The sequence below is a fragment of the Oncorhynchus mykiss genome, chromosome 9 (assembly GCF_057628025.1).
Source record: "Oncorhynchus mykiss isolate SJ-2025 chromosome 9, ASM5762802v1, whole genome shotgun sequence".
In the NCBI taxonomy this organism is placed as follows: Eukaryota; Metazoa; Chordata; class Actinopteri; order Salmoniformes; family Salmonidae; genus Oncorhynchus; species Oncorhynchus mykiss.
This window is the reverse complement of record NC_143030.1, coordinates 82,252,713-82,272,224: the sequence shown is the minus strand read 5'-3', so window position 1 is coordinate 82,272,224 and position 19,512 is coordinate 82,252,713. Positions and strand designations below refer to the sequence as shown.

Below are 19,512 nucleotides of genomic sequence, written 5' to 3'. Positions count from 1 at the left end.
TTTTGTCCAGGTGGGAAAGGGCAGTGTGGGGTGCAATAGAGACTGCATCATCTGTAGATCTGTTGGGGCGGTTTGCAAATTGGAGTGGGTCTAGGGTTTCTGGGATAATGGTGTTGATGTGAGCCATGACCAGCCTTTCAAAGCACTTCATGGCTACAGACGTGAGTGCTACACGTCAGTAGTCATTTAGGCAGGTTACCTTAGTGTTTTTGGGCACAGGGAATATGGTGGTCTGCTTAAAACATGTTGGTATTACAGACTGTCAGGGAGAGGTTGAAAATGTCAGTGAAGACACTTGCTAGTTGGTCAGCGCATGCTCACAGTACACCTCCTGGTAATCCGTCTGGCCCTGCGGCCTTGTGAATGTTGACCTGTCTAAAGGTTGCGGAGAGAGTGATCACACAGTCTTCCTGTACAGCTGGTGCTCTCATCCATGTTTCAGTGATATTTGCCTTGAAGGGAGCATAGAAGTAGTTTAGCTCGGCCAGTAGGCCAGTAGGCTCGTGTCACTGGGCAGCTTTCGGCTGTGCTTCCCTTTGTAGTGTGGAATGGTTTACAGGCCCTGCCACATCCGACGAGCATCAGAGCCGGTGTAGTACGACTCGATCTTTGCCTGTTTGATGGCTCGTCGGAGGGCATAGCGGGATTTCTTATAAGCTTCCGGGTTAGTGTCCCGCTCCTTAAAAGCGGCAGCTCTAGCCTTTAGCTCAGTGTGAATGCTGCCTGTAATCCAAGGTTTCTGGTTGGGGTATGTACGTACGGTCACTGTGGGGACGACATTATCGATGCACTTATTGATGAAACCAATGACAGATGTGGTGTACTCCTCAATGCCATTGGAGGAATCCCGGAACATGTTCCAGTATGTGATAGCAAAACAGTCCTGTAGTTTAGCATCTGCTTCATCTGACCATTTTTTTATTGATCTAGTCACTGGTGCTTCCAGCTTTAGTTTTTGCTTGTAAGCAGGATGGACAGATTTACCAAATGGAGGAAAAGGAGAGTTTTGTATGCGTCTCTGTGTGTGGACTAAAGGTGGTCCAGAGATTGTTTCCCTCTGGTTGCACATTTAACATGCTGATAGAAATGAGGTAAAACAGATTTAAGTTTCCCTGCATTAAAGTCCCCGGCTACTAGGAGCGCCGCCTCTGGGTGAGCGTTTTCTTGTTTGCTTATGGTGGAATACAGCTCATTCAATGCTATCTTGGTGCCAGCCTCTGACTGTGGTGGTATGTAAACAGCTACAAAGAACATAGAAGAAAACTCTCTAGGTAGATAGTGTGGTCTACAGCTTATCATGAGAAACTCTAACTCAGGCGAGCAATGGCTTGACACTTTCTTATTTTTGTTGTTCACAAAAATACGTTGACCGCTGCCCCTTGTCTTACCAGACGCCGCTGTTCTATCCTGCCGGTATATCGTATAACCAGTCAGATGTATGTTGATGTATGTTGATATTGTCGTCATTCAGCCACGACTCCTCCTACTCCTCAGAAGGCCCGCCCTCCGGCCTCTCTTTCTCCGCCTCCTCTGTAACCCTCTACATGACTCAGGCTGGTTCCCAGTGTATCCCTCTACATGACTCAGGCTGGTTCCCAGTGTAACCCTCTACATGACTCAGGCTGGTTCCCAGTGTAACCCTCTACATGACTCAGGCTGGTTCCCAGTGTATCCCTCTACACGACTCAGGCTGGTTCCCAGTGTAGCCCTCTACATGACTCAGGCTGGTTCCCAGTGTAACCCTCTACATGACTCAGGCTGGTTCCCAGTGTATCCCTCTACATGACTCAGGCTGGTTCCCAGTGTAACCCTCTACATGATCATCACACGACTCCTCCTACTCCTCAGAAGGCCCGCCCTCCGGCCTCTCTTTCTCCGCCTCCTCTGTAACCCTCTACATGACTCAGGCTGGTTCCCAGTGTAGCCCTCTACATGACTCAGGCTGGTTCCCAGTGTATCCCTCTACATGACTCAGGCTGGTTCCCAGTGTAACCCTCTACATGACTCAGGCTGGTTCCCAGTGTAACCCTCTACATGACTCAGGCTGGTTCCCAGTGTAACCCTCTACATGACTCAGGCTGGTTCCCAGTGTAACCCTCTACATGACTCAGGCTGGTTCCCAGTGTAGCCCTCTACATGACTCAGGCTGGTTCCCAGTGTAACCCTCTACATGACTCAGGCTGGTTCCCAGTGTAGCCCTCTACATGACTCAGGCTGGTTCCCAGTGTAACCCTCTACATGACTCAGGCTGGTTCCCAGTGTAGCCCTCTACATGATCATCACACGACTCCTCCTACTCCTCAGAAGGCCCGCCCTCCGGCCTCTCTTTCTCCGCCTCCTCTGTAACCCTCTACATGACTCATGCTGGTTCCCAGTGTATCCCTCTACATGACTCATGCTGGTTCCCAGTGTATCCCTCTACATGACTCAGGCTGGTTCCCAGTGTAACCCTCTACATGATCATCACACGACTCCTCCTACTCCTCAGAAGGCCCGCCCTCCGGCCTCTCTTTCTCCGCCTCCTCTGTAACCCTCTACATGACTCAGGCTGGTTCCCAGTGTATCCCTCTACATGACTCAGGCTGGTTCCCAGTGTAGCCCTCTACATGACTCAGGCTGGTTCCCAGTGTAACCCTCTACATGACTCAGGCTGGTTCCCAGTGTAACCCTCTACATGACTCAGGCTGGTTCCCAGTGTAACCCTCTACATGATCATCACCAGACTCCTCTTCATCAACAATGGTTGAGCTAGACAACTATAGGCTACTCATGATGTATTGGTTACCTAGACAACTATAGGCTACTCATGATGTATTGTTTGTTGTTTTTTTGCTTTTTTTGTTTGTTATGAAAAGCGCTATATACATTTAATCAATTATAATATTGCAGCTAAATAAATATAATAGCTGTTACGTGTACGTGCTGACGTATAATCACGCAGGCTACGTTGTGTCGAGCGTGGTGGAATGAGAACGCGCCTCAACCAATGAAAAGGTGCGGTGGGCGTCCACAGCCGAGCCGCCCAGTTCCTTGTACGGCGGCCAGGATAATTCAATATAAACCCGTCTCCTTCCTTGTCCTCCTCCTCGTTTGTAGCATCCCTTGAATGCTCAGCTAGTCTCCCGAGTTGAACCAGCTCTTCAAAAGAGAAAGACCCGTGTTTGTCATTTACCAAGCGGTCTCCGTTATCTCAGCCATGGCTAGCTACCATAAACCCGACGAGAAGACTTTGCAGGGTCTGAAAGACATCGCTAACAAGCTGCGGATCAACTCCGTCAAGGCAACGTGCGCCTCCAACTCCGGGTAAGTTTTGAAAAGTAAACGGGAAGCAGATTAATCAACGTTTCGTAATGTATCTAGCTTGCTGACATGATACATTGAACTGAACGGTGCTGCAGCTGTAATAGTTGCGTGGACGTGCTGCAATTCATGGGCTGATTGTCGTCAAAACGGGTAGTTGTCGTTGGTTTAGCTAGTTATTAAACCAACCAATGAACTAGTTAGTTAAACCAAGTACACAACGTTTCCCTTTCCAGGTGTAATTCAGGGCTGAATCTTGGCGTGAGGTTTGCTAGTTGTATTTCATTGCTCCATGCACCACCCCTAGATGGGGAGGATATAACCACGGGGCAGGTGTTTTCGGGATGCGTTCAACATTTAAATAAACTCAACATTTGACGACTGAGTTATTCTTTTTTTTTTCTTAAGAAGATATTGGGTTTGGCATTTTATTCAGACAGTAATGAGACGGGTAACTGGTAGAAACGGTTGGAAGAAGGGATTTATCCTTGTTCTCAGGTGTAACGTTTTGTGACACATGCTGGGGAGTGTTACGACTCCACCAGAAACTCTGCTCATGAGACTATAATATTTAATGGCTGTAACCAGATAAGTTCTGTCTCCTTGTCCATAGACTGCTTTCAATGTAAGGACACAAACACTTTAATTTGGGTGAACTCTCTCTTCTAAAATGTTTTCTCAAGGAGGGTTGGCCACTTGCGATATGTTTCCCAAGTGCTTGGTGTTTGAAAAATGTTCTTGTTTTTACAATTCATTTCTCCATCACTCAACCTTCAAGGAAAAATCTAATGAATATCAATATTCGGGTGGTTTTATGTCTGTTAGTTGAAAGATAATGAATGAACTAATTAGATAAATAAAACCCCTACTTTTCAATGCGTGACTGAGTCAAATGCGTGTGTGTATTGTCAGCTCTGGTAATTTGTTACATGTTACCTAGCTAATATTAGCTAGCTAGATATCTGCGTAAATCTGCTATCCTTTAAATGACCGTACATTTTATGGCTGCACCATCAATTCTTACTTTTGGTTCACTTAGAATCTGGCTATATTCATTCCACAGTTTCTGAATGTTTTGCAACTGTTTTAGCGTTTTCAATTGTCCCTCCCGGTTTGCTTCCGTTAAACCGAATCAGAGGAATTGAATACACCACTGGCATCATGACCATATCGGATATATAAAAAACCCATCACATGGAGAGATGTGCGGGTCTTGTGGTGGCCTTCTGCCTTTGATTTTAAAGATTGAGTCCCACCATGCGTCCAGACAACATCCTAGTAAAATACTGAATAAAGGATGAGTGTGTTTGGAGGCGGGTTAGAAATGCCCTTTTGTTCCACATGAACTGTTCTCTCTTCAAGCTTGGAATTTGCTTAGTCATGGACTAGCTTTTCTGCTCTGGCTACCTCCAACACAGGGGTATTGATGTAAATGCATTTGAAGTTGGGCTCCTCTCTCATTACAGAGAAGAATTTAAGCCAAGTCGAACTACACTTTCTCACCATTGTTGCCACAGTACAGAAGTGGTTCATTTCTCAACATGACATTCTGAACGTGTTTGTCACTGCGTGGGGAAAGAAGGGGACACTAATGTGGTTTTATGTGCCTGAAATTGCAACCTATTCACTATGTAGGCTAGTGCAATACATTTTGACCAGACATTTGTTTTTATTGCATATATATAATATATGTGTGTGTATATATATATAACAAATTATACTATACACATATATATGTGTGTGTATAGTATAATTTGTTACATATAATCTATATTCTGTTAGTGTGTGGGACATTAGTGAAGGGCTCCAAAATAAGTATGTCCGTATCGAAGGGTAACTTTGTCAACCCAGAGCAGCTCTAGCCGGTCTGTCAGCTGTTGTGATGCCAACTCCTTGTCACTGTGGAGTTGGTAAGAGAGCAGACTGATCTGGGACCAGGCGAAAGCAACTCCACCGTTCCTCAGAATTTAAATGTAGTTCTCGCTTTAACGAAGATGCAGATTCCTTTTTGAATTCATGAGACGGTATCTTTCCAGCCCAGATTTTACTGTATGTGTTTACTGCTTACAACATTAGGTAGAGAGAACCTCACCTGTGGCTTAGATAAAGGCTTTCTTAGACAATGCGGGTGGAGACAGAAACAATGTTTCATAATTGGCTTCTTTTCAGTTCGTAAGATGACCATTTCCTCGTTAGGGACTATTGTCACTTTCAGGTATGAACACCAACCTGTTGATGATCACTTCCTGGTCTGTCAGATGCCCAGTTGTCCATCAACAGTATCCAGCCCCGATTCTGCACTAGTTCAGTTTCCTGCTTATGTGATTTAAAAATATATATATATATATATATATTTTTAGATAACGTAAGCTTTCTGTGGCTTAAATAAACACCACGTTGGGTATTAATGGGTTAAATCGGTCTAGCCTACTTCCCAAATATATTGGCCTAGATTAGGAGTAGAATTTTGATTATGCCTAGGCTACCATTCACCAAATCATTGATTTAGTTACTGACTACTACAATACATAGCTATGTTATTATATTGTACTCTTATCTTGCACTGTTTCAGTTTATGGGTAAATCCATTTGAGTTCAAGAAGTATTTTGTTAGTTGACAGCATCCCCTGTGGTTTAAACACAACTTTCCATACATTGCTTGCCTATGGAAGAAGTGGTTGGGAAATGACTTTTTGAACCTGAATGCCAAAACATTACAGTGCTTAAAGCTGATCCATTTTGCAAACCATGCTATGAGACCTTCATGTCTTCATCCCTGGAAAAGAGAAACTGTTGCGTTTCATGTTAAAAGCTTAATCATTTAAGTTATTTATTTTCTTCTCCCTTAAACTTCTATCTAAACACGTAAACTTTTATTTTTTTTCTAAGATGGGGTATTTCCTGGTGACACTTTCTCCCTGTTTTCAGTAATAAATGTCACCTACCCAATGAGACCTCCTCAGAGCAGGCTCACCTTGCCCAGCTCCTTTAGTCTGAACAAGGGGGAGGAACCAGAAAGATGGCTTGTGGCGCCTCTTCGTCCTCCTGACTGGCTGTGATTGCACACCTCATATGCTGTCCAGAAAAGGGAACATGTTTGAAGTATGGTGAAGACTAACCTGTTATTGCCAAGTTTAATTATTTTTTTTGTTTGTTACTTCCTGGTATTCAGACAGTTCGCCCACAAGGAAAACAAATAAACCATGATTCCCTTCCAGGGAAGGTTATCGGGTTTAGGCTTTTCTTCTAGAAATGAAGAGTAGCCTGTTTTTAGAAATCGACCTATAGGCGGACCTGGGGTGCGTTCAGTTTTCAACGTTTCCAGATGGTTTGTACGAAATGACACGTTTCCCCAAAACGGAGCTCACTGTTCTTCAACAACCATTTTGAGGTTTGTTTTCTCCTGTGGTGGTTGTGGCCTGGTCATTTTAAGGAGGAATATCTGGTAGAACTCGTCCAGCACAACATATAGGCCACCATAATGACGCCTCAACTGGCTGTTCTGTACCGTTTCTGTTCAATTCCACATTGTACACTGTTCTGTCCAATTGAACGAAAGCCTGGTCTGCCTCATCGTTTTTCCATCATGGCAGGAGACTTCATTGGTCCTCTTCTACACAGATGTAAGAATCAGAACTGCTTTAACAAACTCAAGTGTAATTTTTTATTTTTTTTCCAAAAATGCTTCGGCTGTCAGTATTTTAGTGGGAACTTTGACTAAATTGTTCTGTTTCAGCAGATGTCTGATACTGGAACATCACCCTTGGGGGTAAATGATTGAATACCGTGCCGTTGTAGTTTTAATGGTGACGAATGCAGTGACTGAATGATGTGTAAAACACTACTCGCAGTTCATCCCAAAAGTTCATCCTATTCATACTGAACCCTATGGGGCCCTGTTCCAAAGAAGTAATGCACTCTAAAGACGATGGCCTTTTTGGGGACACAATCCACTGAATAACCCCCATGAGGAGTGGAGTGTTGACATGTTCAGGGTTATCAGGAAGTAGATATGCTATTGGCCAACGACGTGTGAGATAACAGGAAGTAGCGATAGTATTAGTCAATGCATGGCTCTTCTCAAAACTGCCAGGTTTTGTAACATTCTAAACCACCACTGCTCTCTGCAAATACCTGTTACAACACGGCTTGACTTCTCTGTGGAGAGACTGTCCTGCTCAAGTGTCTCCTGGGTATGACGTCTCTGTCTCCCCCTCATGAAGTCCAGGGACTTGCTGCATGTGCTCAGTGTTGTCTTCCCTGGGAAAATATACATTGAGCTCCAAGTGTTGGGACAGTGACCTGTTGTTTTGTCTCTGTACTCCAGCACTTTGGATTAGCGAAGACGTGTGCAGCCTGTCAGATTTGAATTTGAGGGTATTTTCATCCATATCTGGTGAACCGTTTAGACGTTTTGTACCCCCGCGTTTTAGGGAACCAAAGCGTAGTAAAGTATTTGGTTCCGTTTGTGGATGTTTCAGATTATTTCAAGAACTTTGAAAGTTTCTTCAACTGCAGTCACGAAAACCAAGTGCTATGATGAAACTGGCTCTCATGAGGACCGCCACAGGAAAGGAAGACCCAGAGTTACCTCTGCTGCTGCTGAGGATAAGTTCATTAGAGTTACCAGCCTCAGAAATTGCAGCACAATTAAATGCTTCACAGAGTTCAAGTAACACATCTCAACCTCAACTGTTCAGAGGAGACTGTGAATCAGGCGTTTGTGGTCAAATTACTGCAAAGAAACCACTACTTAAGGACACCAATCAGAAGAGACTTGCTTGGGCCAAGAAACATGAGCAATGGACATTAGACCGGTGGAAATCTGTCCTTTGGTCTGAGTCCAAATGTGAGATTTTTGGTTCCGACCTTATGTCTTTGTGAAACTCAGTAGTTGAACGGATGATCTCTTCATGTGTGGTTCCCACCGTGAAGCAGGAGGTGTGATGGTGCTTTGCTGGTGACACGGTCTGATTTATTTTTCAACAGGGCAATGACCCAAAACACACCTCCAGGCTGTGTAAGGGCTATTTTACCAAGGAGAGTGATGGAGCGCTGCATCAGAAGACCTGGCCTCCAAACACCCGACCTCAACCCAATTGAGACGGTTTGGGATGAGTTGGACCGCAGTGTGAAGGAAAAGCAGCCAACAAGTGCTCAGCATATGTGGGTACTTCTAGCTCCTGCTGCTGAAAAACATCCCCACAAGATTCTGCCACCACCACCATGCTTCACTGTAGGAATGTTGCCAGGTTTCCTCCAGACGTGACGCTTGGCATTCAGGCCAAAGAGGTTTCATCAGGCCAGAGAATCTTGTTTCTCATGGTCGGAGTGTCTTTAGGTGCCTTTTGGCAAACTCCAAGCGGGCTGTCATGTGCCTTTTTTTTAAATCTTTTTTTTTACTGAGTGGCTTCCGTCTGGCCATTCTGTCCTGATTGTTGGAGTGCTGCAGAGCTGGTTGTCCTTCTGGAAGGTTCTCCCATCTCCACAGAGGAACTCTAGAGCTCTGTCAGTGACCACCCCATTCTTGGTCACCTCCTTGACCAAGGCCCTTCTCCCCCGATTGCTCAGTTTGGCCGGGCGGCCAGCTCCAGGAAGAGACTTGGTGATTCCAAACTTCTCCCATTTAAGAATGATGGAGGCCACTGTGTTCTTGGGGACCTTCAATGCTGCAGAAATGTGTTGGTACCCTTCCCCAGATCTGTGCCTTGACACAATCCTGTATCGGCGCTCTACAGACAACTCCTTCGACCTCATGGCTTGGTTTTTGTTCTGACATTCACTGTCAACTGTGGGACCTTATATAGACAGGTGTGTGTGCCTTTCCAAATCATGTTCAGTCAATTGAATTTACCACAGGAAGACTCCAATCAAGTTGTAGAAACATCTCAAGGATGATCAATGGAAACAGGATGCACCTGAGCTCAATTTAGTCTCCTAGCAAAGGGTCTGCACACTTACGTAAATAAGGCATTTCCATGTTTAATTTTATACATTTGCAAAAACTTCTAAACCTGTTCGCTTTGTCATTAAGGTATTGTATGTAGATTGAGCACATTTTATTTAATCAATTTTAGAATAAGGCTGTAACATAACGATGTTGAAAAAGTCCAGGTGTCTGAATACTTTGCGACTGCATGAAACTCTTAACGTGATGGTTTGGGTTGCCGTTAACAGCTGGTTGTGATGTCACGTTTCACTAACAGACTGCCCTCTCTCTCTCTCTGTCTCTCTCCCCCTCTCTCTCTCTGTCTCTCTCCCCCGCTCTCTCCCCCCCTCTCTCTCCCCCTCTCTCTCTACCCCTCTCTCTCTCTGTCTCTCTCCCCCTCTCTACCTCTCTCTCTCCCCTGCTCTCTCTACCCCTCTGTCTCTCTCCCCCTCTCTCTCTACCCCTCTCTGTCCAGTCATCCCTCCACATGTTGCAGTGCAGCAGAGCTCATGTCCGTGCTGTTCTTCCACACCATGCGTTACAAAGCCGCCGACCCGCGCAACCAGTGCAACGACCGCTTCGTGCTGTCTAAGGTGATTCTGTCTGTCCCCCACACGCTTACGTTCTCCCCCACACGCTTACGTTCTCCCCCACACGCTTACGTTCTCCCCCACACGCTTACGTTCTCCCAGACACACATTCTATGCACTTGCAAACTCTACACGGTTCACCTGTCAAGGGTTCTCTTTCATTTGCACTACATTTCCCATGCTCCCCTCTGTGTCGTGTACAGTGTTCTGATTTGGCTGCTGTGTTCCTCTAGGGTCATGCTGCACCAATCCTGTACGCTGCCTGGGCGGAGGCGGGCTTTGTGAAAGAGGCCGACCTGATCAACCTGAGGAAGCTCGACTCTGACCTGGAGGGTCACCCCACACCTGTATGTAACCCCTGACCCCAATGTACTGAGAAACTTGTTCATTAGGTTTCAAAACGAAAGAACTGACAAACGGGGACTACCTTGTGTTTCCTACAGTTGCAAAATGTTTTGAAACGTTTTCAGTGGCGACGCCCTAATGAACATGCTCCAGCTCCAGGTTTGACTAACTCTGACTGTTCTACAGAAACTGGAGTTTGTTGACGTGGCAACGGGGTCTCTGGGCCAGGGGCTGGGGGCTGCCTGCGGGATGGCCTACACTGGGAAACACTTCGACAAGTCCAGGTACACACACACACACGTACATCCTCAAGCCTTGACACTATCCCTCAAAGCACCTGTCACCCAGCCGTGATGTTCTCAGAAGGTTAAGGGGCACCCACAGAAGGTGTTGAGCTTTAAAAGAGCCTCGTCTTTCTGAACAGACAAGTTATTCTATGGCTTTGGTATATGTATTTGGATTGATCTGAGTCTCCTCCAGAACCCTCCGCACGGCTATGATTCTATAAGGAAATAAAATGAATTGAAACGCTGGAACAGTGAGTTGCAGGCTCATATCAATCAGAGCAGGGAGGGAGAGCAGGGAGAAGGTGAATCTCATTCTAGTTCTGTGAGAGGTACATGCTTCTCTCGGCCATGGCCACGTGTTGGTCTCGAGCATGAGTAACAATGTTTACGCAAACCATAAGCAAGGGTCGGACCAACCTGAATCCACTCTTAGACTGTCAGCCCGGTCCTGACAATCTACTTTTATCGGATCTGGCTAAACAGGTCCCAGAGGATCTGGCTCAAATGGGTCCCAGAGGATCTGGCTCAAATTAAGCACTTTAATGACTGGTGCTATCTTGAATAGGTGTCTTGTGTGAAATGTGTATGTATGTATGTATGTTTATATGTATATATGTATATATGTATATATGTATATATATATTATTTTTATATAATATAATATTATAATATATAATATTTTTTTTAATGACAATCTGTTTATGAATATGTAAAAATGTATTTTCTCTCTTCCTAGTTACCGTGTGTACTGCATGATGGGTGATGGGGAGTGCTCTGAGGGGGCTGTCTGGGAAGCCATGGCGTTCGGTTCCCACTACAACCTGGATAACCTGGTGGCTGTTATCGACGTTAACCGCCTGGGACAGAGTGAACCTGCTCCTCTCAAACACGACATGGACGTTTACCGCAAGCGCTGCGAAGCGTTCGGGTCGGTACCCCTCTTCTCCTTCGTTCCTCTCTTGCACCTCCTGCTCTCTTATTCTATCAGTTTTCCGTACTGTCTCTAATTCTTTAAGTGTGTGTGTGTAGGTGGAACACGTATGTGGTGGATGGTCATGACGTTGAGGAGCTGTGTAAAGCTCTGTGGCAGGCCCAGCAGGTGAAGGGGAAACCCACTATGATCCTGGCCAAGACCTTCAAGGGCAGAGGACTCAAAGGTATGGGAGAGAGAGAGAGAGACTGGTATGGGAGAGAGAGACTGGTATGGGAGAGACTGGTATGGGAGAGAGAGAGAGACTGGTATGGGAGAGGGCGAGAGACTGGTATGGGAGGAAATCAATTTGTGCAGGCATCCCGATTGGCACAAAGGTCACACCTCAAGCACTGCCTTAGACAAGACCCGGGTTTGATCCCAGGCTGTGTCACAACTGGGTGTGACTGGGAGACCCATGAGGCGGCGCACAATTGGCCCAGCGTCGTCTGGGTTAGGAAGAGGGTTTGGCCCAGCGTCGTCTGGGTTAGGAAGAGGGTTTGGCCCAGCGTCGTCTGGGTTAGGAAGAGGGTTTGGCCCAGCGTCGTCTGGGTTAGGAAGAGGGTTTGGCCCAGCGTCGTCTGGGTTAGGAAGAGGGTTTGGCCCAGCGTCGTCTGGGTTAGGAAGAGGGTTTGGCCCAGCGTCGTCTGGGTTAGGAAGAGGGTTTGGCCCAGCGTCGTCTGGGTTAGGAAGAGGGTTTGCCCCAGCGTCGTCTGGGTTAGGAAGAGGGTTTGGCAGGCCGAGATTTCCTTGTCCCATCGCGCTCTAGCGACTCCTGTGGCGGGCTGGGTACATGCACACTGACACTGTCGCCAGGTGTACGGTGTTTCCTCCGACACATCGGTGTGGCTGGTCTAACGGATGTGAAACGGCTAGCTTAGTTAGCGGTGGTGCGCGCTAAATAGCGTTTCAATCGGTGACGTCACTTGCTCTGAGACCTTGAAGTAGTGGTTCCCCTTTGCTCTGCAAGGGCCGCGGCTTTTGAGGAGCGATGGGTAACGATGCTTCGTGGGTGACTGTTGTTGATGTGTGCAGAAGGTCCCTGGTTCAAGCCCGGGTATGGGCGAGGGGACGGTCTAAAGTTATACTGTTACACCGGCTCCCGGGTTACGTGGCCAGTTGTTTCGGAGGACGCACATCTTCTCTTTGACCAGTTGTTAGAACTCTGCATCGTTGTTTAAGGGCTTTAAATTACTACATCTGATTCCTCTTCTCCAGGCATTGAGGATATGGAGAACTGGCACGGGAAGCCCATGCCTAAAGACCGGGCCGAGGAGGCCATCAAAGACTTGACGGCTCAGATTCAGAACCCCAACAACACCGTCTGCCCCGAGCTACCTAAAGAAGATACCGCCCCCGCTGACCTCTCACCTATCAGCCTGCCCTCCCCGCCCAACTACAAGATTGGGGATAAGGTAAACCACCGCTCCTCCGCAGAGAGACACGCCCCTGCAGAGAGGGGATACACAGTTAACCCCTCTCCTCTCTCCCCAGGTGGCTACTCGTAAGGCGTACGGCGTGGCCCTGGCTAAACTGGGTCAGTCCAGTCCGAGGGTGGTGGCTCTGGACGCTGACATGAAGAACTCTACCTTCTCTGAGATGTTCCACAAGGCCTACCCTGAACGCTTCATAGAGTGCTTCATCGCTGAACAGAACATGGTGAGATGGATGTAGGAGAGTAGAGACTGGGGGAGGGGGAGAACATGGTGAGATGGATGTAGGAGAGTAGAGACTGGGGGAGAACATGGTGAGATGGATGTAGGAGAGTAGAGACTGGGGGAGAACATGGTGAGATGGATGTAGGAGGGAAGAGGCTGGGGGAGGGGGAGAACATAGTGAGATGGATGTAGGAGGGAAGAGACTGGGGGAGGGGGAGAACATAGTGAGATGGATGTAGAAGAGTAGAGACTGGGGGAGAACATGGTGAGATGGATGTAGGAGAGTAGAGACTGGGGGAGGTGGAGAACATGGTGAGATGGATGTAGGAGGGGAGAACATGGTGAGATGGATGTAGGAGAGTAGAGACTGGGGGAGGTGGAGAACATGGTGAGATGGATGTAGGAGGGGAGAACATGGTGAGATGGATGTAGGAGAGTAGAGACTGGGGGAGGTGGAGAACATGGTGAGATGGATGGGGGAGGTGGAGAACATGGTGAGATGGATGGGGGAGGTGGAGAACATGGTGAGATGGATGTAGGAGGGGAGAACATGGTGAGATGGATGTAGGAGGGGAGAACATGGCGAGATGGATGTAGGAGGGGAGAACATGGCGAGATGGCTGTAGGAGGGGAGAACATGGCGAGATGGCTGTAGGAGGGGAGAACATGGCGAGATGGCTGTATACTACCCTACAACATCCATGTGTACGTGTCGTATGTGACCCCCCCCCCGCCCCCCCCGGGTCAGTGAAACACAGGACTAGTTTAATAATATTGTTGTTTAGGTGAGCGTGGCGATTGGCTGTGCCACGAGAGACCGCACAGTGGCGTTTGCCAGCACCTTCGCTGCCTTCCTGTCCAGGGCCTACGACCACATCAGAATGGCCGCCGTCTCTGAGTCTAACATCAACCTGGCCGGGTCTCACTGTGGCGTCTCCATCGGTCAGTACTGTGTTGTCTTTCGATCTCTGCGTCTCAAATCTCACCTGTCCCTCGACCAATCACACTGTACTTCCTGTCCCCAGGTGAGGATGGCCCCTCCCAGATGGCGTTGGAGGACATTGCTATGTTCCGCGCTATCCCAACATGCACTCTGTTCTACCCCAGCGATGGCGTGTCTGCTGAGAGGTCTGTAGAGCTGGCTGCTAACACCAAGGTAAGAACCACACACCTGTTCAACATAGTGAATTTAGCCCATCCTGGAATTGAACCTGGGGTCTAGCGACTGTCAACCCAACACCGTAGTCATTACACCAACAGATCCATGCCACTTGACGAGGTCACCGGGTGTTGGGATTCTCGTCTCTACAATAGTTTGTTGCCATAGCAACAGATGTTGTTGAGAGGTGTGACTTGGTGCAGCTGATTTTAATATCCGCTACCAGAACACACAGGAATACATTTGTCAGCCTTCATTATAGCCTCTACATACAGTCCACATTGTAGCTAAGACGCCACTATACAAATCCATGAGAAATATACATATGAACTAAGCCTGGGATGCCTCTCTGTGTGTCTGTCTATATACTTCAGGGAATCTGTTTCATACGCATCACCAGACCAGAACTGAAGGTGATCTACGACCCCGACGAGAAGTTTGAGGTGGGCGTGGCCAAGGTGGTACGTCAGTCCGACAGCGACAAGGTGACCGTGATTGGAGCTGGAGTGACTCTGCATGAAGCTCTGACTGCTGCTGACCAGCTGGCCAGTGAGGGTAAGAGCGCCCCCCTGGTGGCCTGGCATGGAATTACACCGCCAACTGTGTCCCTGGCCCTTACCAGGACACATCTGATCTTTTTCACAATTTGGACTTTTGACAGTAATTGGTCTTCCTGACATTGTGGCTCAGAGTAAGACTGCTGCCCTAGGGTCAGGATGTCCGCACTGGGTACCCCCTGTATATAGCCTCCGCATTGTCTCTGTACCGGTACCCCCTGTATATAGCCTCCGCATTGACTCTGTACCGGTACCCCCTGTATATAGCCTCCACATTGACTCTGTAACAACCCCCTGTATATAGCCTCCACATTGACTCTGTACTGGTACCCCCTGTATATAGCCTCCACATTGACTCTGTACCGGTACCTCCTGTATATAGCCTCCACATTGACTCTGTACCGTAACACCCTGTATATAGCCTCCACATTGACTCTGTACCGTAACACCCTGTATATAGCCTCCACATTGACTCTGTACTGGTACCCCCTGTATATAGCCTCCACATTGACTCTGTACCGGTACCCCCTGTATATAGCCTCCACATTGTCTCTGTACCGTAATACCCTGTATATAGCCTCCACATTGACTCTGTACCGTAACACCCTGTATATAGCCTCCACATTGACTCTGTACCGTAACACCCTGTATATAGCCTCCACATTGACTCTGTACTGGTACCCCCTGTATATAGCCTCCACATTGACTCTGTACCGGTACCCCCTGTATATAGCCTCCACATTGTCTCTGTACTGTAATACCCTGTATATAGCCTCCACATTGACTCTGTACCGGTACCCCCTGTATATAGCCTCCACATTGACTCTGTACCGGTACCTCCTGTATATAGCCTCCACATTGACTCTGTACCGTAACACCCTGTATATAGCCTCCACATTGACTCTGTACCGTAACACCCTGTATATAGCCTCCACATTGACTCTGTACCGTAACACCCTGTATATAGCCTCCACATTGACTCTGTACTGGTACCCCCTGTATATAGCCTCCACATTGACTCTGTACCGGTAACCCCTGTATATAGCCTCCACATTGACTCTGTACCGGTACCCCCTGTATATAGCCTCCACATTGACTCTGTACCGGTACCCCCTGTATATAGCCTCCACATTGACTCTGTACCGGTACCCCCTGTATATAGCCTCCACATTGACTCTGTACCCGTACCCCCTGTATATAGCCTCCACATTGACTCTGTACTGGTACCCCCTGTATATAGCCTCCACATTGACTCTGTAACAACCCCCTGTATATAGCCTCCACATTGACTCTGTACCGGTACCCCCTGTATATAGCCTCCACATTGACTCTGTACCGGTACCCCCTGTATATAGCCTCCACATTGACTCTGTACCGGTACCCCCTGTATATAGCCTCCACATTGACTCTGTACCGGTACCCCCTGTATATAGCCTCCACATTGACTCTGTACCGTAACACCCTGTATATAGCCTCCACATTGACTCTGTACCGTAACACCCTGTATATAGCCTCCACATTGACTCTGTACCGTAACACCCTGTATATAGCCTCCACATTGACTCTGTACCAGTACCCCCTGTATATAGCCTCCACATTGACTCTGTACCGGTACCCCCTGTATATAGCCTCCACATTGACTCTGTACCGGTACCCCCTGTATATAGCCTCCACATTGACTCTGTACCGGTACCCCCTGTATATAGCCTCCACATTGACTCTGTACCGGTACCCCCTGTATATAGCCTCCACATTGACCCTGTACCGGTACCCCCTGTATATAGCCTCCACATTGACTCTGTACCGGTACCCCCTGTATATAGCCTCCACATTGACTACCGGTACCCCCTGTATATAGCCTCCACATTGACTACCGGTACCCCCTGTATATAGCCTCCACATTGACTCTGTACCGTAATACCCTGTATATTGACTGTGTACCGTAATACCCTGTATATAGCCTCCACATTGACTCTGTACCGTAATACCCTGTATATAGCCTCCACATTGACTCTGTACCGTAATACCCTGTATATAGCCTCCACATTGACTCTGTACCGTAACACCCTGTATATTGACTGTGTACCGTAATACCCTGTATATAGCCTCCACATTGACTCTGTACCGTAATACCCTGTATATAGCCTCCACATTGACTCTGTACCGTAATACCCTGTATATAGCCTCCACATTGACTCTGTACCGTAATACCCTGTATATAGCCTCCATATTGACTCTGGACCGGTACCCCTGGTACCCAATGTATGCCAAAGGTGTGATTTTTGTTCACTTTGTCATTTGAGGTATTGTATGTAGATAGGAGAGGAGGTATTCCATTTAGAATTCAGACTTTAACCACAAAATGTGGCTTAAAGTCGAGGGGTATGAATACTTCCCGAAGGAAATTTACCTAATGGATATAGGCCCTTTTGGTTTTAATAATATACCATCTAGAATTGACGCTGTTTGATCGAGACTTTGTGCTCATTGGTGTGTGTGTTTAGGAGTGAACATCCGTGTGATTGACCCGTTCACCATCAAGCCCCTGGATGCCGCCACCATCGTGTCGAGCGCCCGCGCCACCGGAGGGAGAATCATCACCGTGGAGGACCACTACAGAGAGGGTGGGTGTTGAAACTGTTCCAGCTAACCCTTCTTATCCGGGTGTTTAACCCTTCTGTGGGTGGGTGTTGTTTCATCTTACCCCTGTGTCTTTCTTTGTCCAGGGGGTCTGGGGGAGGCGGTGCTGTCTGCAGTAGGGGAGGAGCCTGGCATCGTCGTGACGCGGCTAGCGGTGAACCGTATACCCCGGAGTGGAAAACCTCAGGAGTTACTCGACCTGTACGGCATCAGTGCCAAACACATCGCCGACACCGTGCGCCAGACCTTCGCCAACTGATATGATCGTCTCTTCGTTTGTCTCCCAAATGGCACCCTATTCCCTATGTAGTGCACTACTAATGACCCGGTTTCCTATTGGGCTAGTGCACTAGGTTGGGAATAGGGTGTCATTTGGGACATCTCTTTCCCTCAAATCTGTACACATTTACCAACTTCATCTTCTCCATCCCTCTCTCCACAGTCTGAGGGGAAAGTACTGTAATACCCTGTGTATATAGCCTCCAAAGAGGGCTTAAAAACCTAACTTCTCTCCTCCCATCTACCACTAGTGTTAAACAGAACAGGGCTCTCTAGCGCCCCTTGTGGCTGTAAGGCTGAGTGCAGCTCTGTACGGTATACAGCAGCAGAGCCGATAGGCTAGCTCTCAGCGGAGAGGGAGGGGTCTGAGTGTTGTCTTGACCATCCCAGAAGGATAATATGCAGTAATGTTTCTAGATAACTCTTTACACACCTTAATGCAGCCTCGTTCTAATGAATCCTCTTTCCTTTCTGCCTAACTGTAATTGAGCATTAAGGCCTGAGGGGGGGGTGGTATATGACCAATATACCACGGCTCAGGGCTGTTCTTAGGCACGATGTATCGCAGAGTATACAGCCCTTAGCTGTGGTATATTGGCCATATATCACAACCCCCCAAGGTGCCTTATTGCTGTTTTATAAACTGGTTATAGATATAACAGTAAAATACATGTACGGTCTGATACCAGGGCTTTCAGGGCTCGACCACCCGGTTTCTAATCCTCCTTTCTCTAAGTGATGTTGATGGAGCGTTAGGTTCCAGCTGAAGCATGGTGACTGTCGGGGTTCGTCCCGTTCACTGTCTAGGGAACCGGGTGCCATCTGAGACCATCCTGGGTATAGAACGAGGTTTGTTTTGAGTTTGTCGTGTTCTCTGCGCGGCCAGGCGACGCTGAACTATCAGTCGCTGTGTGTTGTTTTTCAAATGAAGATAAACGTAGATTTATTCAGATCTTTTGTTTCTTGGTTGGTCTCTTTTCATTCCAGCTGCTAACAATGTCATCATGGTTCCACATTCCGTGTGTTTCCGTGTGGTTCCACATTCCGTGTGGTTCCACCTGCTTGATCATGAACCTCTCCATAGCGCTGTTAGACACCATGCTCCAGGAGGAGCCAGACGGTTCCTGATTAACGTCTGCTTGTTGCTGGTCATAGCCTTAATTAGCAGTGAAACTGATGCAGGGTATTTACATTCAATGGACCTGAGTTGTATGTATTAAACTTCAATGACTTGTTGTAACACTGATATATGAACTAATGTGTTCTTCTAGGCTGGTTGTGGTGGGTGTCTGGCTCATGTTGCTTTCTGGGTATTATCTGACCCTAGTGTCTCCACACAGTCATGTCTGTTGCCAGGCAACGGTTGGTTTGCATTGCCATGGTAATGCTGAAATAATAAACTACAACTTGACCCAATGTTACTTGTTTTGTAGTCTTTAATTTTATTTTTACCTGGCCCAATGTGACTTGTCATTCTCCTCAGTAAAGACAGTCAGTTTAGTAAGAACCACGTGGTACTGGTAAAACCCTGCAGGACAGTCAGAACCACGTGGAACTGGTAAAGCCCTGCAGGACAGTCAGAACCACGTGGAACTGGTAAAACCCTGCAGGACAGTCAGAACCGGTAAAGCCCTGCAGGACAGTCAGAACCACGTGGAACTGGTAAAGCCCTGCAGGACAGTCAGAACCACGTGGAACTGGTAAAACCCTGCAGGACAGTCAGAACCACGTGGAACTGGTAAAGCCCTGCAGGACAGTCAGAACCACGTGGAACTGGTAAAACCCTGCAGGACAGTCA

At 47.6% G+C, this 19,512-nt stretch overlaps 1 protein-coding gene across 1 annotated transcript; it reads left to right on the top strand.

Annotated features, from left to right (window-relative positions):
• Positions 1–2,931: 2,931 nt before the first annotated feature.
• Positions 2,932–19,130, top strand: LOC110531297 (transketolase). Its single transcript, XM_036989103.2, has 13 exons — positions 2,932–3,303; positions 9,705–9,822; positions 10,053–10,166; positions 10,351–10,448; positions 11,188–11,379; positions 11,481–11,608; positions 12,640–12,836; positions 12,916–13,080; positions 13,865–14,021; positions 14,105–14,235; positions 14,613–14,793; positions 17,300–17,419; positions 17,522–19,130. The coding sequence occupies exons 1-13, from the start codon at positions 3,197–3,199 to the stop codon at positions 17,692–17,694; spliced, it is 1,881 nt and encodes a 626-aa protein (XP_036844998.1). The 5' UTR covers positions 2,932–3,196; the 3' UTR covers positions 17,695–19,130.
• Positions 19,131–19,512: the final 382 nt, after the last annotated feature.

What these genes read in the sequence shown, in the direction of transcription:
- LOC110531297 (XM_036989103.2), top strand. Translation starts at nt 3,197, where the DNA reads ATGGCTAGCTACCATAAACCCGACGAGAAGACTTTGCAGGGTCTGAAA. An exon ending in ACCGCTTCGTGCTGTCTAAG is followed by an intron (nt 9,823 to 10,052) that starts GTGATTCTGTCT and finishes GTGTTCCTCTAG; the next exon opens with GGTCATGCTGCACCAATCCT. An exon ending in TCACTGTGGCGTCTCCATCG is followed by an intron (nt 14,022 to 14,104) that starts GTCAGTACTGTG and finishes TCCTGTCCCCAG; the next exon opens with GTGAGGATGGCCCCTCCCAG.